Source organism: Parasteatoda tepidariorum, chromosome 11 (assembly GCF_982258835.1).
Source record: "Parasteatoda tepidariorum strain Cologne lab strain chromosome 11, Ptep-v5.0, whole genome shotgun sequence".
Classification (NCBI taxonomy): domain Eukaryota; kingdom Metazoa; phylum Arthropoda; class Arachnida; order Araneae; family Theridiidae; genus Parasteatoda; species Parasteatoda tepidariorum.
In genome coordinates this window covers 13,197,821-13,225,312 of record NC_141765.1, presented here as the reverse complement: position 1 = coordinate 13,225,312, position 27,492 = coordinate 13,197,821, and the positions used below count along the sequence as shown (strand labels likewise).

Here is a 27,492-nt window from a genome sequence, read left to right as displayed (position 1 = left end):
TGTTTTTTAGATTTTTTTGCATTATTCTGAATGCCTAATTTTGATAAAATAAAATGAAAACGTTTTTATCATCAAAAAGCATATTTTCTTTTATTTATCAATGTTACTCACTAACAAAGCAAAAAATTGGACAATCACTCTCAAGAAAAACAGTGTCCAGAAAAGATTCAAGAAGATAGGTTGCTATTTATAATCACTAATTTTAAAAATATAGTTATGATGCACTTAAGGGTATGATGGATTCCTTTACTTGTGCCAAATTGTTATGAAAATTCATAATCAATTTTCTTTCTAAAAGTTAGTGAGTATAGAATAATTGATATTGAATTACTTTATTGATGAATTACTTTTATAGCTACTAAATAAGAAAAAATATGTTATATTTGTACAGGAGGAATATATTTACACAAAGAATTTTTACCTCATGCCTAAGGTTTTCATTTTTTGTTTCTTGTAAAATTTTTCTGTAGTCCAGACATGATTCTTTACCTGAAAAAATGATGTTCCTTAATAAATACAAATTAATGTGCTTAAACTTGTTGATTCATTCATAACAAAGTTTGGGACTGAAAAGAACAACTTTATGGACAATATTATGTAATAACTTTATGGAGTATATTACAGAACTCACTTTTGTAAATATACAGTTAAAACTTCGTATGAGAACAATAAAAATGTTAAATTTACAATAAAAATACAATACAATATTTCATGTATGTAAATATATAAAATGCAGGATCAAGAGGAAACATCTGTCCCTGGGAGCAGAATCAAATGACATCAAAATGCTTTTGACAGGTTTGTTCCTAAGTTATAACATGCCACTAATTTCTTTAATTTCTCAGAATATTCCATCAAGACTTTCAATTAAGTTTATCTTATTTGTGCCTAGGGGTTCTCTTAAAATGATGGATTCTTTTCCCATAAAAGAAAAAAGTGGTAATCTTAAAGATTTGGTTTTGAAGAAAACTAATGAGAATTGCTTAAATGTTGAATATTTAGATTTTAAAATTGATATTGTTGATAAAATAATCAAAATTGGTGTTTTTGATAAAAGGAAAGCTTTTAAATTTAAAGTTATTTGTTTCTGCAACTCTGAAACTACTCGGTGTAATAAAATTTTCAAAAATTTTGTTTTTTCACAATTGGTTAGGATTAAAAATATTTGCAATAACATTGAAAGTTTTCAGGAAGCTGTGAATAATTTGAGTAATAATGATTTTCCTTTTAACTTTTGTAATGTTAATTTTTTGATTAAGAAAATGATTGAACAATACTAGATTTTTATTTCTTTTAACAGGGCGCAATTCAAGTCTTAACTGAGCAGCCCCAGTTAAGCATTATATTAATTTGTTACCTAATCTTCTCTTTTGCTTCTCCTTCTTTCAATCTGGGCATTTTAATAGAGGGCATTATTTTCTTTTGTTTTAAGTGTTTCCTTTGCATTTAGTTTTCTTGTGAAATTGCTGTTTGACCGGTTTAATGTGAGCTTTTATTTTCTCAAGTTTTTATTTGAATTTCTTTTCTGAATTGGTTTTATATATTTCATGTATTTTTCTGGACTTCTACAAAGCCTTCGGGGTACTGAGAGAGTTACTTTTGGTATTTAATTTTGCCTCTCTCTCAATAGAAAAGGTTTTATTTTATGGCTTCCGAGGCCGTTACCCCCTGAAGACGCCGGCTTCGGTCGTCACATTTTTATTTCCTTTGTTTTCTTTATTGCTATAAGGTCAATTAAGGTCATTTCTTTAAAAGTTAATTACAAGTATGTTAAAGAATTTTATCTAATTAAAGCAACATCAAAAAATTTTATTTAGCTTTATTATTAATATAGAGTTGCTAGTTATGGAAATGCACTTATTTCCACAGGGTATAGTTGCTTTTCAGAGTTATGCTCCATCAAAGTTAGAGAAAAAAAACAGTTTTTGGAATTTTCCTGCTCTGACATTTTTGGTTAACAGTACACCAATATTTTTTTACTGAATATGAAAGTTCATTATTAAAACAAGCTCTGTGACCCAACACTTAATTGGATTATTGATGCTGTTAAGAAATATAACCATTTAATGCTTAAAAAAATACCAAATCTGGAATATTTGTTTAGCTTTATCTCAAAGAAACATTGTCACTCAAAAAATCTAACTATACCATATTGTAGGTAAATGTATCTACTAATACATGGAAAAGAAACATAAATTGGATCTTGTTCTATTTATGATGGAAGAATTACTAAAGTTGCATTTAAATGCTACATTAGAAATCACATTTCTCCCCCCTCATCAGACAGTAATTATGAATCTACTCCTAGATAATAAACAAAATAAAAATATTTTTGTAAGAATTCTCTCTGTAATTATAAAAGAAAAGACGCAAAAGGCCTTATGCCAAATAAAAAAGAAAACCGATAAAAAAAAGTATGCCACTTCAAACATACTCAGATTTAATTTATAAAGAAATGACCAAAAGGGTAAATCTTGCTATTATTTAAATATTACGCAGTGATTCCGCTTGTGTGCTATAGCAATTAAAATACGCTAAAATTTTTAGAAGGGGGCAGAGAAAAGTCGGGACGCATCCTCTATGGATGTTAATTTTCCTTCAAATTCCAACAAAGAATATTTTTGCAACTTGATAGCATTATTTTTTATTAGAAATTAATGGTTTCCAAAATATATTGAAAATAATCTATTATTCGATTATATTTCTTTACAGGAACATGATAATTTAATTTTTTTTGTTGTTATCCTTAATAGACATAATTAATAAGAGTTAATATTTCATTTTTAACATATAAGTATTATAAATACTATTTGGTTTTCAGTAATAGTTGTTTTATCCTTATTTAAGCTAAATATTATTTTAAATGATCTATTCAGATTTATGAATTAATACATATAAAATAGGAATATAACAGATCTTTTTATCTTAAAAAAACTTACTTGATTTTAATCTTTTAAGGACAATTATAGACAATTTTGGCTATAATTCTTTGTTGAACAATTGCCAAATAAATTACTAAACACACATTTTTTCTTCATCATAAAATATTTACTCCTTAAGTACTATATCTTTAAATAGGAGATTTATATTATTTTAAATATGGACCTGCTTTTAGCAAAAAAAAGGACCCACAAATTTAGATTTCTTGAGTCCTAAGTTTCTTAAGTTTATTGATCAGTAAGTTAAGTTTATTGATCAATGATATTAAGTATCATTGTTTCTTAAGTTTAGCGGAATCGTAGATTCCGGAATAGGGGAAAATTACAACAATTAATTTCATTTTTCCATAAATAATATATGATTCTTCTATTAAATTGTTAATAAAATCATTTTTCTTATAGAATGTTACTAGTAAAAAACAAATGGAATAAAAACAAAAGTGTACTTTTTACATCAAGTAATTAGGCAAAATATTAAAAAAACAATTTATATCTAACTGTAGTAATGCAGGAATAATTTTAAAATTACTTACTATCTGTATTGTCGGATAGCAATTGATTATTATCAATAAAACAGTTCATTGTTTCAGGTAGATCTTGTGGAGCTATGAATGATGCATCAAGGGCATTTAAGTCAGGTGCGATGCCTTTACGTGCATCTTCTATTAATTTTCGTGCTTTTGCCTTTAACATCAAATGCCTTGCATGTTCCACCTATAAAATTTTACACACAGCTGTTTACATTAACATAAACTTGTAAATTTTACTCAATAAGAAATTTTTTTTTTAAATAAAAAGTTATCTTATGTATTGAATTTTTCTACAAATTAAAATAGAGCTTTTCTTTCTTAGCAAAATTTAGTTAATCACAACAATAAATTACAAAAGAGTGTTAGATACGGATGTAAAATAGAGATTTTTCTCAATAAAAGAAAAATAGTTTAAATTATTCTTCTGATTGGTTCACATGAGTATCAAGTTCGCTTGGGAACTAAACAAAGGGGGTTCAGTGTTCGGCGGACCACCTAACCAGACTCTTGACCACCAACTCTTTGCCTCCTTATCTTCATCAGTCTAGAGGTTCTGGTTAGAGATAGATAATCATAGCCTTACATTAAGAATAACTTAATGAACTCCGAACAGTTAAAAAAATAGTTTATTATTCGATAACACTCGCTATTTCATAAGATGAAAGAGCCTTTTAAAAATAATCTTAATGCTGGTGCTGGTTTTCGAAGCTCTGTCACCTAGGAAAATAAAAAAGTCACAGTATAAGTGCCTTACAATTGAAGCAATGCGATGATTTTAAGCTGTATATATATATATATATATATATATATGAAATAACGGTGGATCCACACCGATATTTTTTAGTTAAATACAAGTCAAAGCAGCATGATTAACGAGTCCATGTTGTGCATAATCTTTTTTATTTAGTAGCGATGGTGAAAGCATACATCTCAGCCCACTCCAAGCTGGAGATGGGGGGAGACCATATCCCGTCTAAGATGACGGATTTTATTTAAGCATGATAAACAACAAAACGCCATGCAAAAACATTGCTCCTGCATTTTATAGGATGATTAAAAGTTGCGAAGAGGCCAGTCATTATTGCTTTTTCTGTATTCTTACGCCTCATCCAAATTATTTATTACTCATAGCAAATCGTTTAATCTTTCCTTACATTGAAGCGAAAGATCTTAAAATAACTTCTCTTTTGAAATATAAATCTAATTATTATTTATTGGCATGTTTTTAGCCTTGAATTCCCAAAATAGAATTTCTACCCTTATCCTTTACCAAATATATTTTATGAAAACGAATGAAGTTTTAATGCTTTTATTAATACAAAAGTATTTAATTTTTGTATTACATATATATATATATATATATAAATCCTCTGGCCGGGCATGGTTGACTCAGCCTTTCATCCCTTCAGTGGGTCGATAAATGAGTACCAAACATGCTTGGGAACTAAACACTAGGGGTGTTCCGCGTTCGGCTGACCACCTGACCGGAACATCTGCTCCTGCACCCCAGAGCCCAAGGTCAAGAAAACTGAGATTGGCACAGTAGGCCTTGGCCCTCTTTAGGCTGTCGCACTACTGAGTTTAGTTGGTTCACATAATTAATCATCAAGTAAAGTCTTACTGTAATTTTTTTATATATCAATAAAGTTGTGACTAGAGATGGGCGATATATCATGAAATATTGATATTTAGAAAAATAGAAGATACCTCAGTATTATCCCATTTCTGGATACCTCCAAAATTAATCAAGTTTACTGGAAGATAGTTGCAGATTTTAATGCTTAAATTTGTTACTAAATCTGGTAACAATTGACTAAATGTTGGAATATTGTTTGCCAAATGGTGTTTAAATCATTAAAAATTATTGACTAATTGAGCATTTTGCAAAGGGCAAACTCTTAAAATGTAATTATAAGCAATAAAATGTAGTTAAAACACGCAGTGTCCTGAGATCATCATTGAAATTAATAAAGCTTATAAATTACTTAGAAATCATTGGAGTGACTAGGAAATTTCCTCAGACGGAAGTTAATTGCTATATTTAAAGATTGAATTAACACTTTTGAAGAATTTGTAAGTTTTTTTTCCACATTTCTATGCAATATTTTTAATATTATAATAAAGTCAAGCTCTCAATACTCATAATTTTTTTAAACAATTGTATGCATTAAAACCATAATAAATTAAATTAAACTTATTAGTTCGATATTTTACACTTTTAACTGTTGCCAAATACTCATGTTTCCATACACCAATTTCATAGGTGTGCAAAAATATTTTGATTTGTAAATTTCTTATAGGAAGTAATTGCATAATAATAAAAATTATCAAAGTAGACAAAAGAAATGTATAGATTTAGATTTTGTTACAGCTGTAAAATAGCTTTGAATCTAATTAGTAATTTTTTCTATTATAGTTATTTGAAACTGAAAATGATAAAATTAATTGTAGGAAGAGACTCACCCTAAAAATCCCCTTTCTAGATATGCTAATGGTTACAGCATCATAGAATAATTGATGAACAACTCAAAGGCAGTCTAATTACATTTTTCTTACTCTGCCACAAATGTATGATTTCAATATTAAAAAACTCATGCATAGAGTATTCCATATGTAAATTTAAATTGTCTTAAAATAGGTGTAATTTGTTTTATTGCATTATTTATCTATAAATCCCTTAGTGTAATATAAATAAAATTTATCTATTAATACTAGCGTCGACAAATAACGAACAAAAAAAGAAAAATTTTAACTAAAAAAAAAAGGGAAATTACCAAATTCTACTATAGCTAAACTAATTGTTTACACTCTTTAGCTTTAGGGTTGCTGCTAAAAACAATGCTAGAAATTGGCAATACAGTCTTTAGAGTTGGCGACTACTTGGACAACTGTAGCTTATAAGAAAAATCACAATTTATTATTAGATAAATAAATTATGATTAAAAGTAAAAACTAGATGCTTGTTGAATTTAGCAATACAAATATTTTGTTTGAAAACATGAAGGTTTATTAAAACTAGCAAGCTTTAAGGCGGATTAGTAGTGCAATCTTTGAGAGTAATAATTAATGACAGTTCCATACTGCTTACAATTGACTTTTTAAAAAATGGGGAAAAATTTTGCTTGATGATAATTTGGAACTAACTTAATAATTCAAAACTTAATAATTCAGTAATGTAATAACTACCTAACAATATTTTCTGAAAGTTTCAAAATGATTTATTTAGCAGGAGTTTTAAAATCATGATTTTTTTGAAACCATATCAAAAAAGGTCATGATCTTTACATTTAAATTGAATCAAAAAATATTTTTAAGAGTGAGGCATTTTTTTTTTCACTTAAAATGGAAAATATATTAATTTTTATTTTAATGTAATTAACATTTCTTTAAGTACATTATCAATTTGGAAGTGACTTCAAAGTAATTTACTTGTTTTGTAATTCACATTTCCTATAGCTCATTTTAATCTGGAGAAATAAAACTATTTCCCTATTATTGTGTAAACGTTAAAAAGCAATGTTTTTGCATGAAACTGTTGAATCTCAAGATTTATTCAAGACATTTGGAAAAAAGATCCTTCAGAAAATTCAATCAACTTTACCTTATTACTATTGTTTGCCAATACATCATTTCTAGTCATTTCTAGAAAAGACTTGACCCTTTCTTTTGAAACTTCTTTCTGAGAATCCTACAATTAAAAATAATAAAGGTTAATAGGAAGAAGCCATACGTTTTTACGATATTTCCCAAAGTTGAGGTTATGTGAAACATACTTCTGCATATTCAACCACTTAACTGTTACATTTTCTTGCCATATTGTGATAAAAAAAATAAGCATGCTTTTTTTAAGCAATTTTGTATTCTAATCAACAATATGAATTCAAATCAGCACTTAAATTCACCATAAATATTGCATTTATTAATTTCTGATGATTTTCAATTATGACAAGAATAAGGCATTTTAACTTAAAGTTGTCTTTTTTCTGAAGGAGCTGTAGAGACATTTTACAGGGAATAAATGAAGAAAGAAAAGATGTGTTTTTTGAATTCTTACCTTTGAAACAAAACATGACATTCTTTTTTTAACAAAATGTAGTTTCTTGCAATGGTATATTTTAAAACATGGGAGATATAAGAACTATATTCTATTATGAGCAACTTACAGTCCTCCGTAATTTTTTTAATTTCTTGACAAAATTGGGAAGAAATACTATTGGTTAAAGCTCATACATTGAACAAGTGAAAAAAAAACGAGCAATTAAAAAAGTTCCCTTTCCCGGCATCTGAACCATGTTCAAGCATAACAGTTAGGTGGCTAAAGTTTTTTTTAAATTCAAAAACAAAAGGTTTTATTTTGCTTAATAAGCATGTTTAGTTGATTAAGAGAGTATAAACAAAGTATTTGTACATACAAAATTTTTCTGAAATAAGAATGTAGAGAAGACAAATCTAAATGTAAACAAAATATTTATTCATCTCTTTAGATATTAACGAAATGAAGGAAGCTGTTGTTTTTAGCTCAATCCTTGAATCCCTTATAGTTTTATAATACAGAAAAAAAAATTATAATTTAACATCTATAAATTTATTACAAAGATAGTTATTCTAAAAAAAGAAAAAAGTACAAAAATCATAACATAGAATATTTACTATATATATGGAATAACCTATTGTTTTTAGCTCATTTTTAAACCATTACAATTTCAGTAAGCAGAAAAATTATTTATTTAATACTTTTCAATTTTTCTTAAAAGATGGTTATTTTAGAAAGAATAAGGTTGTAAATTATGTCAAGCACAACATTTATCTCTCATATACAGAGCGATCATAATGACCGTCCTTAATCTATTTAAATTTTCAAAATCTTTGTGATATTTTAAACAAAACTATATTGACATCAGGGTCAAAAATTAATATTAATGGGAAAAAATGATTATCAAATTCTGACTACCAATGAAAGCAAAGGAAAAATATAAAAATCTAAAAACTAGTTAATTTCAGGATTAAAAAGAAAAATTAAACTTGATGATTGTATATGTATTGCATTCACATTTCATCATAAATATACTAATTTTTGACAACTTTACTCAGATTAGCCTCAAATTGATAGGACATAATCAGATAAAAAATTTTCTCACTTATATATTAATTTGTGACCCTTAAAATATAATTTTTTACTTCATTTTCTATTAAGTTTATAAAAAAAAACATAGATTTAACATTACAAACCATTAGAACATTATCAAACATTAGGAGACATTAAAGAAAACACTGCATAACTTCATTAGAACATCTTACCTCCATTGAAGGGCCTTCTAAATTTTGTCATGTTTTTAGCAGTAATGTTAGTTTCAGTTGTTAAAAGAAAATTTTTAAAGAGTTTTATTTGTTTAACATAAGCTGCTTTCTTTGTGTATTTTAACTCAGAAAATAAAATTTGAGTTAACAAAACATCTATTAAAGTGGCAAAACTTTTTTATGCTGATTTAGAAATAAGCATGGTTTTATCTTTCTTTCAGGGTATCAGGAGAAAGTTTAGAATAGCTAATTTTTTATTAGCTCAAATTACTTAAGATTTTTAACGATTTTACCATAAGAATTAGAATGGTTTTTCCTGAATACAGACAAACTTAATTTTGAATAGGATAAAATATTGATTTTTGAAAACTAATAATTGTAGCATGTTTAAGATATTATAGGAAACCTGATACTTTCATTTAAAGACAATCATTATGAAACACCCAAATAAATAATAAATGAAGGATCTTACCTTAGCTTCATTGAAGTAGTTTTTTTGAGAAAATTCCTTAGATGGTGAAAGATCCAGAATTTGTGGAACTTCGTCATCTGATAAATTAGTTTTAACTAAACTTTCTGTTTTCTCTATGTCAACAATTTCATCAGCAATTATAGGTTCTAAATTATCAACAGGTTCATTTGTAAATTGTTTGGCAGAGGATTTTAGTGCTAAAGATTCCTCATCTTCGTCACTATCAGAAGAATCAAATGGATTTAAAAGCTGTTTTCTGGTCATTAATATTGGCACAGGTTTTACATTAGCAATTTTACTATTACATTCTGCTGGTACTATATTCGAATTAATGGATTTTACATTTGGCTTTTCAAAAATATGAATATTTTTTAATGTATTGTTAGACATGAAATTTGGGATAGGTAATGACCACCCCCGTTTCTTTTTATTTTTGGAAACATATAAAGGAGTTAAGTCTTTATTTTCCTTCACATTTTTCATTTCTAAGGATAACATTAGATTTTTATTAAGTTTTTCTTTGGAACCATAAAATGGAACAGATTCTTTATTTTTGTTAGTATCTTTTACATTTAACATTATGTCTGTATTTAGTTTTTCTATGGATCCATGAAATGGAAGAGATTCTTTATTTTCTTTAGCATCTTTCACTTCTAACATTTCATTTATGTTTATTTTTTCTTTGGCACCATGTAAAGAAATTGATTCGTTATTTTTTTCAAAATTTTTCACTTGTAATTTTAGATTTGTATTCAGTTTTTCTTTGGAACCATATAGAGGTATTAATTCTTTATTTTCTTCAGCATCTTTCACTTGTAACATTAGATTTGCACTCAATTTTTTATACGTTGATGGAAAATCCTTTGAAGTAGTAAAATAAGCCTTCATTTGGTATAAATAAGTCATAACTGACAACTTATCTGGTACAGCTAATGCGACCATATCACCCGGATTGATTACGTTAGGAATACCAAGAGATGCAGCAGCATTGAAAGCCTATAAAGAACATATTAATAAAAATAAAAGAATTATTTATAATCATACATTATAATTACTTTTTATTTAATTATACATTTATGAATCCAGTTTGAAGAAAATAAGGCATTTTTTTACATTCTTTCTAATCAGCTAATGAAAATTTAATTAAATCCTCAAAAAAAAAAAAGCTTTACTTCTTATTTTACTATAATATGTACATTTTGATAAAAATGTTTTGGTTTATTTTTTTAGACACTTAAAAATTTGCTTGGTGATTACTTGTAGGTAAACTATTGTAAATGTAAAATGTTTTCTCCCTTAGCTAGAAATAAAGCTTTAAACCTTATACTAATGAAACTTTATTAATGATCATAAAATAAATATTCTTCCCTATTAGCATAGTCAATGAAGGCCAAAACTGAGGATACATGGAAAGAAATTAGGGAGAAGCTGATTTTTCTACAGTTGCTAAAACTCACTTAAAAGAAAATTTTCTCCTAAGTCTCTACCCTCCCGCACATGTTTTTGTACTTATCTCCTTTAAACATCAATATTGATCAATCACATTAATATAACCATCACTAAATATCTCATTTGACAATCTTTTGCTCTTAATATAGCCTTAATTTCTTTTGGAATAGATTCTAAGAGATGTCATCTGTGTCATTAGACGCAGAAATACTGTATTACCTTTTCACAATTTTCTTTAATATTATGAGGATTCAAAGATTCAAAATCAATCAATGCTGGTGCAAAGTGATGGATCACAGCACAAAATGCTAGGCCGTTTCTCCAAGAAGTAGTGAAATTTGTTATGATGATTCCATTATAGTCTTTTGTAACACTTTTACACCAAGCCAAAAGATCATTAACTTCGTCACAATGAGTCCTAAAATTTTTTTAACCAATATTAATCTTAATAAAATTGTCTATTTACTTATTTTTCAAGAAATGCAATTAATATTAACAAACATTCAAAATATAAAAGGAAAATATGTAAATATGGAAAATGATACACAGTAGATCTTTGTTTTTAATTTTTAAGTTCTATATAGTAGTGTAGATGTTACTAATGAGCTGGAGTCTGACTTATAGCTGTATTGTGAACTTTTTTTTGAACTGTGATCAGGAAACCGGTTGAGCTAGTTTCAAATCTAGATTTTATATTCTTAACTCTTCAAACCTCGGTCATAATATAAACCATAGTTGAGTGATCTCTGAAATTTTGAACCACCGACATTCACAACATGTTTGATCTTAGTTTGAACATAAGAATCAATAAATGCAAATGTTGTAGAAATAACTTAATTTATGAATAGGATTTCCTTTCTTATATTAAATAAATTATACTTTAAAGTAATTGGAAAAAATTAAAAGGAGAAATTTAAATTAAATTAAAAATTAATCACAGTAAAAATAATACAAGAAGTGCATAAACAAGAAAAAGTAAATCAAACTATCATTTAATTTATATGTGATTATTCAAAACATTAAAAGCAACAAAAAAGTAAACCTACAAAAATATAAAGTAGAAACAGAAACTAAACAAAGCGGCAAAAGCAGCTAGATGAAATTGTTTTGATAGAAAGTTAAAAAACAAGAAATGAGAAATATTATAATGCAAGCAACTTCTTTGTGCAGTGGCCTGTTAAATATGAGGAATTACTAATATACCAAATTATTTGTCAGTTTATGTAAACAATAGCTTAATAAGAAACATATAATTCTCTTTGTTAATAATGATAAAATACTTAGTTACTAATTAGGCTTACTATTAAATATTTCAAACAATGATTCCGGTATAAGGCAGTATGGAGTTAATTAAAATGATGGCCAACAACCTAAGCAAACATCTGCATAATGTGGGAAAACCAATCAGAAAGTTGTTCAATACCCAGATCGAAATTCTAGTAGAGAAACACTAGTTTGAAGAACTATGGTTCCAAAAACTGTTGAGAATATGGGTCACTGAAGCCAATCTTCATTCGAGACTTTCGAACCCGGATTAGAACTTCAGATATGAAAAAGTTTAGATTTAGATAATTTTTTAAAAATATAGTGGGTATGTGGCCAAAACTAGCCCAGTAACAATATTAAGTTTGCCATCATTAAGGGGAAACCATGAAATTAGTAATGAAGTTTTGAAAAAGATATTCGAAAACTCATAGCTTAACAATTCCAATTTTAAATTTTCAGAACGGAAATTTCTGATAGCGACTTTTTATCTTAAATGATTTTTTTAACATGGAAAGGTAAACCACTGAATTTGCAAATATATTTTTAGAAACTTTGCCATCAGAGTGGTATTTAAACAAAACAAAAAAAAGTTCTTTTAACGATTGACTAAATACAAACAATAGCATGTATAAGATAAAATTAATTGTCTAAATATTGTTTTATGTTTTTTTTCAAACATTAAGCTGGAAAACAAAAACAGATTCTCCTTATATCATTTAATGTTAGCAGGAAAACTTCTCTTTAATTTTATCTAAGGACTCACTGTTAAGGTTAAATCATAAATAGCACAAAAACAAATAAATATGGTTACCTTATAGGTTCTGTTTGAGGTTCTTCAATAATTAGCTGTGCATTATCATTCGGAGGAAAGTTAAGAGCACTTTGTTCATCAATCACAGTTTGATCATCAATTTCAGAAGTTAATTCTAAAATACAAAAAGTAAAAATATTTTACAAGGCATAGAAATACAAAATGCAGCCAAAAGTAAATAAGAATTGTTTAATTGAAATTTATTAATTATACTTTTTACTAGCATACCACATTTTTTTGAAGTACCCTAACAATGCAATACAATTCAATCAGATCCATTTCCTAACAAACATTTTTTTCAAGAATTATCTTTGAAATGAGATTATTTTCTATTGACAAATCATTACACAAGTTCTACAAGCTAAATTTTGCTTATTATTTTCACACAATTTTTGAATATTAGGTAATGAATTAGGTATTAAAATATAAGAAAATTTTCCATAGTATTCAAATACACACAAATACTTTCTTAACAAATCTTTAATGGTGAAAAAGCTAATCACTTTTTTTAAGGAAATAGGAACTACCATCAAATGTTCTTTGACAACCAGAAGCACATTTAATCTGTAGAGAGCATTATGCACAGAAAATATCTTATGATACAAGAAACCCTTCAGTATGTGAAAAATTTAGACGATAATAAACTTTCAGATGATGATGAAATTTTTTTCTTCCTTTTTTTGTCTGAAACTTAATTTTTTTTTGAGAAATGTCCCTAATGTTCTTATAAAAAATATGTGAACTATGTATGTCAAACAGAACAGTTGTCAAAAGAAGTTAATGATGTAAGATTCAATACAATAAATTTAAAGAGACATAGTATAAAGTGGTAAAGTAAGCAAGATATAAATATATAAAAATGCTAATTTTTAAGCAAAATTAACTTAAATAAAGAGAGTTCATACTTATATCACACAAAATAATGACTTGAAAAATAAATAATTTTAAAACATTCAAAGTGGTATAAGTTTTACTTTTAGTACATATTCTTTCTTAATTTGCTCTTTTATATTTACGTGTTGTACTATGCATTAACTATGAAATGTTCCACATATCTTATCAGTAAAAAAAAGAGTAAGAGGGTTTCATGGGATGAAAATGCATGAAGTGTGCATGGGATGAAAACAGGTTTAGATGCTTACCTACCCACCGTTCAAAGCCAAAGCTCCTATTTCAGGAACACACTGTAAAAGTAAAACTGTTTACAGCAAATTTTTACATCACTTTAAAGAATGTAAATTTATATGGCAAAATTTGAATTAAATCTGTCAAATAGTTCCTGAGAAAAAAGTCAGATATTAAAAATTCCATTTCACAAGTACTACTCGATCATTTTTGTTCAAATTTTGTACTTTGCCATACAAAAAAAAAATTCTTTAAAATGACTAAAAAATTTGTATACCTTGAAGTTCAAAAATTTTTCGACTTATTAAATAAAATGAAAAATAAATAATAGCTAAAAGTTATTTTTTGAAAGGACCTATCTTTGGATAAAAAATTTTTTTAACTGTGTGCAAACATTTTTCAATTCGCCTAAAAAAATCTTAAGATATAGCTAAATACGCAAAAAGTACAATTATCATTAAGGGTTCCGGTATACTCCGTATTAATAAATGTTGGAATAATAGAAAAACGCACAAGCATCAAATCTGAATTCTTATAAAAAGTTAGAGTTGTACAGAGCGCATTCTGAAAGTAATGTGCTTGATTTTACTGTGACGCGACTATTGATCGCAGCGCACTCAGATTGGTCAAAAAATGTGGTGGGGAATTTGTCCTTCCAAACAAGACTGGTCTCAGGTTGCTCCGAGCAGTAGGAGCGGTAGGACCTGTCTTCGCGCTAAGTCTTTTTTTGATTGAGTCATGGAGTGTTCGTTCGCTGGAACAGCGGTACGCGATAAAGTTTTGTGTGCGACTTGGGAAGAATGCATTTCGAAATCTCAGTGTGGAAGGTAGCACAAGGCCTCCAAGGAGGGTGGAGAGAAGGCCACCAACGAGCCTTGTTCTGGACGCCCAACAACAGCCCGACCCGATGAAAACGTTCAGCATTTGTGTGAAGTTTTGAAGTCAGACAGTCGGTTAAGCATTCGGGTAATCACTAACACCCTAAACTTGTCAAAATGCATGGTACATAGGATTGTGATGGAGGATTTGCAAATGCGAAAGGTCTGTGCGAAGCTTGTGTCGAAGGTGTTGACGGTGGAGCAAAAAGAAGTTCGAGTTTTGAGCATTGAAGAATTGCTGGAATTGATGAGTTGGCGCCCCAGCCTCCCTATGGCCCTGACTTGGCGCCGTGTGACTTTTTTTTGCTCCCCCCAACTGAAAAGAGAGCTGAAGGGAAAGCACTGGGAGTCAGTGGAGAACAAATAAGCTCATGTCACAAGGTTCCTGAGAGGCATTCCTGTCAAGGAGTTCCAGGGTGCCCTCCAGACGTGGTAAAATCGTCGCTGCAAGTGTATTGATGCACAAGGGAACTATTTTGAAGAATTTTAACCATTTGTACCCATAGGATCAATAAATCTATTTTTCCCAGAAAATGTGCATTACTTAACATCAAAATATTCATGAAATACAAAATAATAGAAATGAATGTAAATAGAGTTAATTTGCAATTCAGTATGTTGCTTATAAAAGATATTTGATTTAATATAGTAGGGAACCAATTAGCCAGAATGCTGAGGACCATCGCTATCCCAGATGTCAGAATTTCTAGTTTTCAGGATCGCTAAAAATGATTTAATACAACTTAACTACATTTCTACTTCAATATTAAATAAAAAAGCTGTATTTTTGCCGTTTAAGTATTCCAATTAAAAATTTGTTCATTCGTTCACTTCATTCTTTTTACTTTATTGTATTCATATAGTAAAGCATAGCGATGCCTTTTTCTTGCAATTTCCCGACCACCTTCAGTTTGCTGATATTTTCTCATAGTAAGTAGGGGCGAAAAATTAAATCAATCATTCATTTTATCTGATTTTGTTTATAAGATGCTGATTTCGTTTTCAAATAAAAAAATATACATAAAAAAAGGGAAAAAATCCTCTATTCTACCCTGTAAACAATCTGGCAGCACGTGATTGAGTTTGATTCTTTCTCTGTTTTGCGCTGTCACACTTTGCTCGCGATTATGTCATTCAGACAGTTGTTAGTTTTTTTACCCAGCAGAGACAGCTTTGGTATTCAGTTTGAAAACTCGCCGTTACGTATATTATCCATTTTAGGAGACATCATGGAATTTAAAGCATAAGCTTTTGGTGTGTTTTGTTAAATCATGGTTTTGTTTAAAGATAGTAATTTCGGAGTTCAGCTCTTTTTTTTTAAAAAAAAAATGAATTCAATATTTTAAGAAATAAAAATGAAAACTTTTATTAAATTTAGTGATTTTCGAACAAATTTTATCAGAATTAGGTGGCTATGAAAGAGTTGAAACTATTTAGAAGAGTCAATAATTTGCTTACAGAAAATTTTTTAATCGAGATTTGTTTAATTTAATTTTATTTAAGTCTGCACTTCTTTTCGTTCAATCGAGCAGAAAAAAAATCTCCCCCCACCTTTCCATCTACTCAGCTTCAAGGATGACTCAGTCGTTCTAGTTAAAAAATAACGGGGAAAGGGACCAAAGTTTTTCCCGGTTTCCTGGAAACCAGATAAAAAGTTGTATACTGTACAGCTAACTACACTCCTACTTAATTACTGATTAAAAAGAACCGTATTTTAATCATTTTTATATTTAAATTAAAAACTAGTATTTGAACTTCACTATTTTTACTTTTATATTTACATAGTGATGTGTAGCGTAGTATTTTTTTTTATGACCCTTCTACCTTCTATTCACTGATAAGCATGTGTAATGCATTTTCCCCTTATAAACCGCAGATCTCACACCTTTCCTTCTACTCAACTTCAAGGATGACTCGAATTTCGGCAGTTTGCAATCATTCTAGTTCAAAATGGTGGGAAATCAAGGAATTTTTCTTAACTATTTTCATATCTTTTTGTACTCAAAATAATCTTGATTTTAAAATGTTCATCACAATCCACTTTTGTTTGAATTAATTTTGATATGGCTTTGGCTTTTATTCAATTTCAATTCACTCTTCATATAACATAAAGAAAAGTTTTCATTTCTTAAATATTAATCTGAATATTTAGCTCATAACATGCACTATCTTCTAAAAATTAATGCAAAATTATTGATTGTTTCTTCTTCTCAATTTCAATATTCTTCCATACAATATTTGAGTTAAAAATAATTTTTCATATTTTCAAAAGTACGCAAATTTAATCTCCTGTAATATTAAGTAGGAAAAAAGTGTCAGTTTTTTTTTAATCACTACACCTCCATAGTAACTTTTTTAGCATTTTAACTGTGGGCAAAATTGCACAAAATATTTGTTTCCATGCCCTACTTTTTCACAGAATAACATAGGAAAAACAGATTTGTGGTAGGAAAGTCATCAGTTTAGAATCAGAAAAAGGTGGGAGTAATGCTCAGAGAACCAATGATGAAAATCTTACCATTTTTGATCTCTGTTCCTTGAGTTAATAATTCCAATTGTGAAACAAGATTAACTATTTCAAGAGTAGTCTCTTCTTCTTTATTAAAATCACTGAGATTTCCAACGTCAATTGAACAAGTGCTTTCATTCATTAAACTAGCCAAACTTATCATGTCTTCATCACTAAGAAAACATAAAAATATTATTAGGCATTACAAAAAAAGAGATATTTATTATATAAAAAATTGTTCGAAGCTTTGCCCTTGCGAAAGGATCATACACAAAATACCTTCAATTGAAAGGGGACATATAGAAAAATTTTACAAAAGTGAACGAAGCTGAGAACACTGAGAAGTTTATTATTACGAAACTTTGAGTAATGAAAGACAATGCTCCACAAATAAGGTCAATAAATTTTGCCTGAGCAAAAAGTAAAATCTAGTACCCTTTTCATTTAAATACAGAATTTTGAACCAATTGAAAATTCAGTTGACTATGTAATGTGAAAATTGTAAGATACTTTTCAGGATGACTTGTGCAATACACATTGCATGTTATTTCTATGTGAAATTTTTTTTCAAAATCTTGGAAAAAATGCTCTGTATTAAATTTTTTTCTAAGGAATCGAATTAAAAGTTGGGTTTTCAATAGAAAATTTCCATACAGTTTTTGTTGAAATTAATTTCTGAAGTGCTTTTTTTTTTAATTGTTTGGCTTAAGCAATTTTTTCAAATAATGTAATGAGGAACAAAACCCATTTTTAAATTTAGAAGCAGTACACTACTTAATAAATTATTTGAATTATTTATTTCAGGTTTTCAAAGTGAAACTCAAATAACTTTTTTAAAGTTCAAAAAGCTGAAGAAAATTCTTCTCAACTTGTGATTCAAAATTTTTGTGTAGAGCAACAAACATATGAAAGAGATTTTTGGAATTTAATTTTTAAGGGAAATTTCCATTCTGTTGTTGGGTAACTGAGAAGATTTGAAAATTCTTCGATTTTATACAGATTGTCTATGAAGAAATTTTTCCTGAACACTCATGAGTCTATCTTTGTCAGTAAATTGATTTTAATCTACTTGGTTAAAATCAACACACCTAAGCAACAGATATCTGGATATGGATAATGACTAACAAAACTAGTCAAAGAATGTTTCTCTTATTGACCACAAGCCATGATATGTCTAGGTCTTTCAACGGACAGCCTGCACATGCTCCCCCCCCTAAAATGCCTTGTTATGAAGAATCATGTTTTTGTTTACCATTCAGTTTAGAATCATTGGAAATATCCTTGACTTGTTTTTCTCTTTTTGTTTGTCTACCAGATGAAATAATCGGAAATCAGATCAGAATCATCTTTGAAAGGCGTAATGAAGGACATGGGAGATTCTTTTGGAAACTTTTTACTTAAGCACAACTGAATGGTAATTTTTCCAGACAAAATTCATTTTTAAATTTGAAAAATATTTCATGTAACAAGATTATGCTACATTTTACATTTTCAAATTCATGACTTTTCATGACTAATTCCAAGAATTTTTCATGACTTAACGAAATTACTATTTTCTCCGACAAAAACACAGCAATAAATTTAAAAAAGCCTTATAATAACACCCATTAAAATGATAGGTACAATCAAAACTGTAGTACTCTGCATTATCATATTTATAGATTTTAAATTTAAAAAGCAGAGTAAAAAAAGAGTTGAAGCAGTAAAATAGCTGAAAAAAATACAAAAGGAAATAATTTTTTTTCTTTTTTTCTGCAGAATTACATTCTAAAGATACTTTTCCTGTTCATCGGAAAGGAAAGAAATACTCCTGATTTTTCTGTTCTCATTTCGGAATAAAAAAATTAGCCAATGACTGGCTTGGGTATTAGCCAATGACTGCTTCAGCTAAAATTTCAAATTGATAAAAATAAATAAATAATAATAATAACAAAAATTCTGAAATCACAGAAGTTTAAAAGATAATTCGCTCTAGAAATGATGTTTTTTCTTTCATTTTTTGAAAGAACACCATAATTTTTAAAGAACATGATAAAAACATTTTATATTTTAATCAAACATGACTGTGAGTGGGGATTTTGTTACAAATTCATATATTTGGAACACTATGAAATTGGGGGAAAGAGGGCACATTCCATTTTAAAAATTATATTTTTCGGAGACCTACATTCATGACTTTTCATGATTTTTTTAAAAAAAAATAGTTAAAAGCATGACATTTCATGACAAATTTTGTTCAATAGCGAAATTCATGACTTTCCATGATTTTTCATGACTTTCCAGGTGCACTGATACCCTGAAGATTTCAAGAATAAACATCAGGTGGATATGCAATGTGATAGAGAAAAATATTTTTTGACATAAAATAGTTTTTGAGACATCAAAGTTAGACTGTGATTGCAGATTTGTGATTATGACAGAAGTTAAAATACAATATTTCTGTTGCGCATATGGATCAAACTTCAGCAAGAAGATAAGTTGTTTTGCCAACCACACAAAGCCTCACTTTCTAAGTTATTATGCAATTAGATAACTAAAAAACGATAAAGAAATTGGCAAAAAAGACTCTTTGGTTTGCATAACAAGGTAAGTTTTTTTGTGCTTTTAGAAAGCTTCATTATGACTCATTTTGTTGTTCCAGTTTACCCTGTTTCAGAATTTACAAGGTGTGTTCTGAAAGTACAGGGAATGGCTTCATAAAATAAATAATGAGGATATACAAACAAAATACTTTTAGTGACATTCAAAGTATAAATAATATTATCCATAGTACACTTTTGACATTTGTTGTACAGCTGCTAAGAACTGTTAACAAATACTTCTTTCAGTAATGCTTGAAGAATCATTAGCACACAACACTGTTGTCATATGCAACACTGCTCCTTTCCATTGCAAAAGCTTTTAAACCACTTAACTATCTTAACTTTTAACAACTGCCTCCAACACACACTTCCACTAACACTCAAACCATCATTAATGTTATTTTACATATCTTGAAAGAAAAATTCTTATTTAGGCATAAATCTATTTCGTAGTGACAGGTTTCTTCTAACCTCATATTCAAATTACCTACATGCTCATAAGTTATATAATTAGAGTGGCTATTCAAGTATGGGCCCATTATTGAATACTTAAAACACACATTATATTCCTTAAAAGTCAAATAATGTTAAAATACATTTTAAAATTGTGTTTGAAGTTTATACACATTAACAAAGCTTTAGATAAATACTCTAAAAGTGGCATATTCAAAATTCTAAGCAAGTTTAATGAATTTTTTGAAATTTTAGAAACTAATGCAATTAATTAAATAATAAAACACTTGAAACAGAAAGTTAATTCAACATACGTTGCACGGCCTTCTTTAATAAATTCAGAGGATATTGTGAGTTTTAAAACTGCTTCAATAACAACTTTTGATGTAGGCTTCAATTTAACTTTAATTGGCTGTGGAAATACATTTGCATACAGTGCCATGTTTATTTTGGCTGATGCTAGTGATCGGCCTGGTTTAGATACCTATAACAAAATAAACAATCATTATTCATACCTCTTTTTCTGTGCTTCTTTAAAGACATTAAATATGCCACAATAATTTTGAAAAAAATTTTGTGACATGTATTGTGTGAAAAATATTGTGAAGCTGATAAAGCATAATAACACAAGCCTTTGGAACATGTTTTCCAAATTATTAACAATTAAACAAGATTAATTACAAATTAAACTGCAATAACAGTTTAAATTTAATGCAAAAATATTAAATAATTTATGAATTAAACTAAAATATATTATTTTATACATATATTCAGAAATATCCTGTTAAGTTATATTTTTAAAAAAAAGTGAGAAAATGAAATACAGTGTAACGTCCCATATCCGGACGTCCCTTTTCCGGAAGGGTCAATTTCCCGGACACTTTTTAACAATCAAAATAAACAAACATCTCTTATCTTCCCCTCTCCTTCAAAAAAAAAAAAATTTTTAAAAAAATAATAAAAATAAAAAAAGGTCTTTAGACAAATTTTTTCTTTCCCTAGCTTCTAGTGATTCATGCATTGAACCCATAAATCAACAGAAAGGGAAAGGGAAAACCTCCCAAGACGGTCTGCTCAGGAATGCAGGAAAGGAGGGAGATTTGTTTTCAAAATAGCACAACTGAGTCCCCTCCCCCCTTCTTTCCTATGCAGCAGCTGGATAGTAAAAGAGGCATTTCCTGGAACCTTTTTATTAGAGTGTTAAGGAAAGACGAAATACTATGAAAAAGGGTAAACACAGTAGAAGTTAACATGGAGGGGGAGTCACTTTCAGTCAGACAAGAAAAAATAAAGGGAACCCAATCAGCATGCCGCACCTTTATGCTTGATTGATAGCCAATGATGGGAGAGAAAATAAGAATTTGTCACTGCCCCGCCCTCAACTTGAATGACAAATAAGGAGGAAATGAATTTTCTTCCACACCTACCCACCTTAATGAATGACAGGAATTTCCCCTTCTTGCTTGAATTGTTTCAGTTCAAAATGGCGGAGAGAGGAATTAATATTTTCATAACTGTCAAATTTTTTTTCGCCTTCTATGTTTTAAGCAATTATTATTTTTTTCCAATATTTTTTGATTGATTAGATCTCATTCTAATACTAAAACATTATTTCTCGAAAAATAATGTTTATTTATTTTTTGCTTCTTAGCTTTTATTGGATCATTTTAAGCTTTGTTAACCTTGGGGATCTATTATACGGAAAAATCTAACATCCGGACTTCCAAAAGTCCCACCGATTCCGGATACTTTCCACTGTATAACCAAGAGTGCTACTTGCTTCTGAATTTATTTAATCGACAAGAAGCAGCTGAAAACTTAATAGAATGAATTGATAAACATATGTTAAGGGCAGAGGAAACAAAGGAAAACTTTTTTAAAAAAAAGAAGGAAAAAAATTATATTGTAAAAAAACATTAACAAATGACACTTCGGTTTTGAATTCTTATTAACAGCCAATCTGAAATTTTATATTATGTTAATATATATATATATTTATTAGGCTTAATACTTCTCAATCAGAACTTCATGTTTCTAATTAAAAAAGTAATTCAATAACTTTTAATGATGCAAACATTACTTGAGAAAAAATTTACTGGTGAACGAAACCTGACTTCACCATTTTAAAAATTCCCTGATTATCAAAGAATTATTGATCACATGGAGAATTATTGATCAGGAGTTTTAAAACTAAATAAAAAAAATTCAGAATAACAGTTTTAAAATTTGTTACCACAGGATTTTAGTCTCCAATTTCATTCCTGTTAATGTTAAAATAAGATGAATCAAAAGCAATAATATTACTATACCTGAACTTTTTTCTATATTGTTAAATGACCTTTATGATATTTTAATGAATGTAATAATAGAATTCGTCTCTACACCTATCCTCCTAGTGAACTTTTGATCGCATGAAAGAAATTTCATTGCACTATGTATAGTTTCAGTTTTTGTTTTATATTTAGGAAGTCTTAATTATGAGTACATTATTCTATTAAAATTAAGTTATTCAAAGTATCTTGCTTTAAATTATTTTACCAAATAAACACTTTTAAACCTCTGCAGTTTCACTAAATGTAGCATTGAACTACTTTTTGTTCATTAAATATTCAAACACTTTTATAACCTCTTTTACTGAAAGTGTCTCATAATTTTTGCACATGCTCTGATTTGGAAGTCTAGTTTCTTTCTTAAATACTCAAACGTTCATTATTCATGCTCAAGACTTAAAAATTTCAAGAACAAAAATGGTTTTCTAAGCATTTCACTATACTTAATCTTATGACTAATTGTATATTTCATAATCAGCCAAAACTTCACTTTCTACAATTCTAACATAACTTCAATACAATCAACAATTGGGAGGCTAAAATAAACAGACAGCATTTTTCTCATGCATATAAGTGTTAGTTTTTGCAGCTTTTATACTACCTTTACATAACAATTCATGAATCTATTATCATGACAGAATTCCAACGCATTATTTATTAGATATATCAGATTTTGCACTCAAGAGCTTTTTTGCACTAGTTAGAATTGCAAAATTTTATTTAACACATCCTATTTGTTCTAAAGTGGAAAACTTGTTTCAAATCTAGAGGAACTCTCAGTTATTGATGGAAAAAATAACAGAGATTTTATTGGCATTGGACTACCTCTTTGTCTTATTTATTTTTTGTAACAAAATTTGCCATAAATTCTTATTAGAAGCTATTTTTTTAAATTTAAACAACTAATAAAATTCCTAACTGAACTTTTATACAATTATGGTGAACATCAGAAGAAAAAAAACCGGGTTTATAGTTGTGGTATATGTCATAGCTTCATTTCATTGGGAAGCTTGATATTCTTGAAGATTTTTTAAATAGACTGAATTAAATTCGTTTGTAGAGCAATTAATATTTAACTTTTCACATTGCAATAGAAAAATTTTGTTTTGGTGTTATACTTAGCAAGTTTTTCATTATTATTTTGTAAATTTTATAGTTTCACAAATACATAAATCTAAATTATAACATTGTATTAACTTGTATACAGAATTATTTAAAGAAAACAAAAAGCAGATTCTGCAGCATTTCTTTGTGCACAATTTGCTGCTCTTGATTTTTCATGGAATTATTTGTCATGAGAAAAATTTGTCAAAGCAACAGTTCATGCTGGGCACAATTCATCAAGGTGTTAGTTCATTGGGTGAATTTTCGTGTGAAGACTTTTGATCTTTGAAAGAAAACACAAAACATATCTAAATATTCTTCTCAAAATATTAATAAATGTAAATTTTGTTTTATGCAAAGTTACAATTTTTATTTAAATTTAATTTTATAATTATATTACAATAGTAATAGCCTAAGTAAAAGCAAAAAACAAAGAGGGATATAAGGACACTCTTAGATAATCACAGAAGGGTTTTTCTGATATGCTTATTTTTGCTGAAGGGGGGATTTCTTGTGAAGGCTCATAATTTTATGACAGCTTTAGCAACTTTCTCTTTTTGAAAAAATTGAAACAAAATAAAGAAAGTTTTTTTAAAAATTGCTAAATTTATATGTCAGAGAGTAATAAAGTTTAAAAAATTTAATTTGGGTAATTTAATTTTGGGAACATTTTCAACAAAGGGGGTGGGTAGAATTTTGCCTTGAATTATTCTATTCCTTGTTACAAATATATTAAGAGGGAGAAAATATTTTGCTTAGCTAAGATAAATACCAGTTATAAAATATTTTGCAACAAATATATACTTTTTTCAAGAAATTATTATACTAGATGCTAAGTTACAAATGATGATAATTTAATATTGCATAATGTGTGGATCGAATTTTATTTTGATTTTTGCTGCCTTACATTCACACGTTTAAAGGCTTATAACTGAAAATAATCTTGAAACAGTGCAATGAACTGTGCTTACCCAAACTGTCACCCAAATGAATATTACAGGATAAATTATAATACAATGAGAGATCAAAGCAACATGTAGTGTTTTAGCTAGAAGGGGGATCTGTCCCTGGGAGCAACCTTAGAGCAATGCCAAATTTATGAAAAAATATTAAAAATGAATTTCTAGGTAAAATGCCTTTTTCTTTCAAATGGCTCCAATTTAATTTGCTAATAGTGGGCCCCATAACTTCTACAGTATTTTATTTGATTTACCTAAAAATTGAACAGGATGTATATTAATATTTTAGTTTGCTTCGTTTGTTGGTTTTTTTATACATATATTTTTTAAAAATTGGTGACATGTTGAAAGAAAAATGTCCTTAGAAAAAATGCTTGATTTCAATTAAAAACTATAAATGCAGTCAAAAAGATCTAAGTGCAATAGAAAAATCATTAACATACAATGTTAAATTTTAATCTAAATTGAGTGAAAATTCAGAAGTTATCAATTTACTTTGTCTTAACATTATATAAAGCTGTAGAATTTTATTCAATGATAAAATATAAAAAAAATTGCCAAGAGCAGCAGACTTAAGTTTTTACACAATTTGAATCTTAAAATGGTCTAGTGAAAAGATCAAATTTTACATCAAATTGCAAAAGGGTGCAGTTTATTCATGCATACTGTTAATCTTAACTACATCTCTGGCAACACCCAAAAAGTATAACTTCGAATATAAAAATAGGATATGATTCTGAGGAATTTGTGCTCTTAGAAATTTAAATTTTAAACTTTAAATTTCTTGCTAGTTTTTAAAATAAATAAAAAAGATTTTTATATTTTTATGCAAGAGAAAATCACATTTCAATAACTGTTCAATTTTATACATTTAACAATACCAAAAAAAACTAAACTAAACTCAGTGGCGCGACGGCCCTCCTACTGTGCCCATCTCAGTTTTCTTAACCTTAAGCTCTGGGGTGCCGGAGCAGATGCTCCGGTCAAGTGGTCAGCCAAACGCGGAACCCCCAGTGTTTAGTTTCCAAGCATGCTTGGTACTCATTTATCGACCCACTGAAGGGATGAAAGGCTGAGTCAACCTTGCCCGGCCCGAGGATCAAACCAGGGACCTGTGGGACGACAGCACGAAGCGCTACCCCTCAGCCACCGGGCGTCTTTAACAATACCAATTGAACTCAAAATTGATATTTGCTTCTTAAGAAAATTAGTATTTGATTTTAAACACTACATGAAAGATATAATTGAAAATATAAATAAAAATGATTATATAGCAGGTGTCACAATGATGTGTGACGATTTTTATTTTTTATTAATTCAATCCTTTTTGTGTGCAATTTGGTTTCATTTCCTTTCTAAGTATACTTAAATTTTAAATATTCCATCCTTTTTAAAATGAATTTAACCTCATATTTTTCTGTTTAAAGCGTTTCATCATCTTTCTTCTCTTTTTATGAGTCAAGGTCACTTTCACTCGACTTGTTCAAGGTTAATTTTACTCCCCATCTTATTTTCGTTTTCATTTTTTCTTTCATTTTGCTTTTTCACGTACTGTCAGTTAAGACACATGTTCTGGCCGGTTCAAACCAGTTCACGTGCTTTCCCCAACACCATGTGACACCGCCTACTATCCAGAGATTTTTCTTCCTTACCATATTTGGTATGATGATGAGTCCTGGTTACCTGGATTGGCTCGACTCATTAGTCCGGTGTCTTTCTCTCATCCAATTATCGTTTTCCATTTCAGGATGCTTGAATGTTCCCGCTCTTGTAAAAAACGCCATTTTCGTCACTTGACTTTTTTTGGGCTGGTTAGCTGGCCTGTTGTCAGCAATCCAATGATGGAGCATTTTTTTTATTTTTTAAGAGGCTACCTTTTTAAAAAAAAACGATTTCCTTTGATGAAATGATTGTTTCCATTTAATATGTTATTTTTTGTTCAGGAAATTTTTTCCCACTGGGCACCATGTGACACCGCCTACTATCCAGAGATTTTTCTTCCTTACCATATTTGGTATGATGATGAGTCCTGGTTACCTGGATTGGCTCGACTCATTAGTCCGGTGTCTTTCTCTCATCCAATTATCGTTTTCCATTTCAGGATGCTTGAATGTTCCCGCTCTTGTAAAAAACGCCATTTTCGTCACTTGACTTTTTTTGGGCTGGTTAGCTGGCCTGTTGTCAGCAATCCAATGATGGAGCATTTTTTTTATTTTTTAAGAGGCTACCTTTTTAAAAAAAAACGATTTCCTTTGATGAAATGATTGTTTCCATTTAATATGTTATTTTTTGTTCAGGAAATTTTTTCCCACTGCAAAAAGCCGATATTCCAGTTTGTTTGTGGAACGTTATATTCTTATTATATTTTTTCTTGAAGTAAGAGGCATGAAGATTTCAGAACCGGCTCCCCGCTTTCGTGTTTCGTTTCATTATCGTGCACATTTGTTGGAACTATTTTCGATGAACTAAATGCTTAATGAAAGCTAGCTTCTCTGCTGTCTACAATTACCGGCGTTTCAGTGCTCTGAAGAGAGAATTACAGGTCATCTTTCCATTGCTTGAAACTTTTTGATTCTCTTAAAGGACATGAAGTTCGGCCCAGACCCTCCCCCCCACTCTATGAGAGCAGACATGAAATGATTAAAATTTTACTGCATTATACCAGATACTGTCTTGCTGCATTCATTTTGTGTGATGTATGGTGTACTTCCAACCTATTTGATGTCACCGTAACTAACGCCGGATGAGTAACTTATTTTATTTATCCTCAATTTATTTGACCGGTGT

At 28.9% G+C, this 27,492-nt stretch overlaps 1 protein-coding gene across 4 annotated transcripts in view; it reads right to left on the bottom strand.

Moving 5' to 3' along the window:
- Ehbp1 (Eps15 homology domain containing protein-binding protein 1) overlaps positions 1 to 27,492 on the bottom strand; it is a 78,233-nt gene that overhangs the window by 22,495 nt on the left and 28,246 nt on the right. For all 4 annotated transcript variants that reach the window (XR_011638262.2, XM_016063577.5, XM_016063575.5 and 1 more), the window contains exons 5-12: positions 20,627 to 20,796; positions 17,287 to 17,450; positions 12,766 to 12,880; positions 10,908 to 11,106; positions 9,240 to 10,235; positions 7,071 to 7,157; positions 3,473 to 3,653; positions 422 to 489 (exon numbers count right to left, since the gene is read on the bottom strand). Coding sequence is in view for 3 of the 4 variants with exons in the window: in XM_016063577.5 (XP_015919063.3) it covers positions 422 to 489; positions 3,473 to 3,653; positions 7,071 to 7,157; positions 9,240 to 10,235; positions 10,908 to 11,106; positions 12,766 to 12,880; positions 17,287 to 17,450; positions 20,627 to 20,796 (1,980 nt within the window). In the remaining variant the exon portion in view is untranslated. The remainder of the gene's footprint in view (positions 1 to 421; positions 490 to 3,472; positions 3,654 to 7,070; positions 7,158 to 9,239; positions 10,236 to 10,907; positions 11,107 to 12,765; positions 12,881 to 17,286; positions 17,451 to 20,626; positions 20,797 to 27,492) is intronic.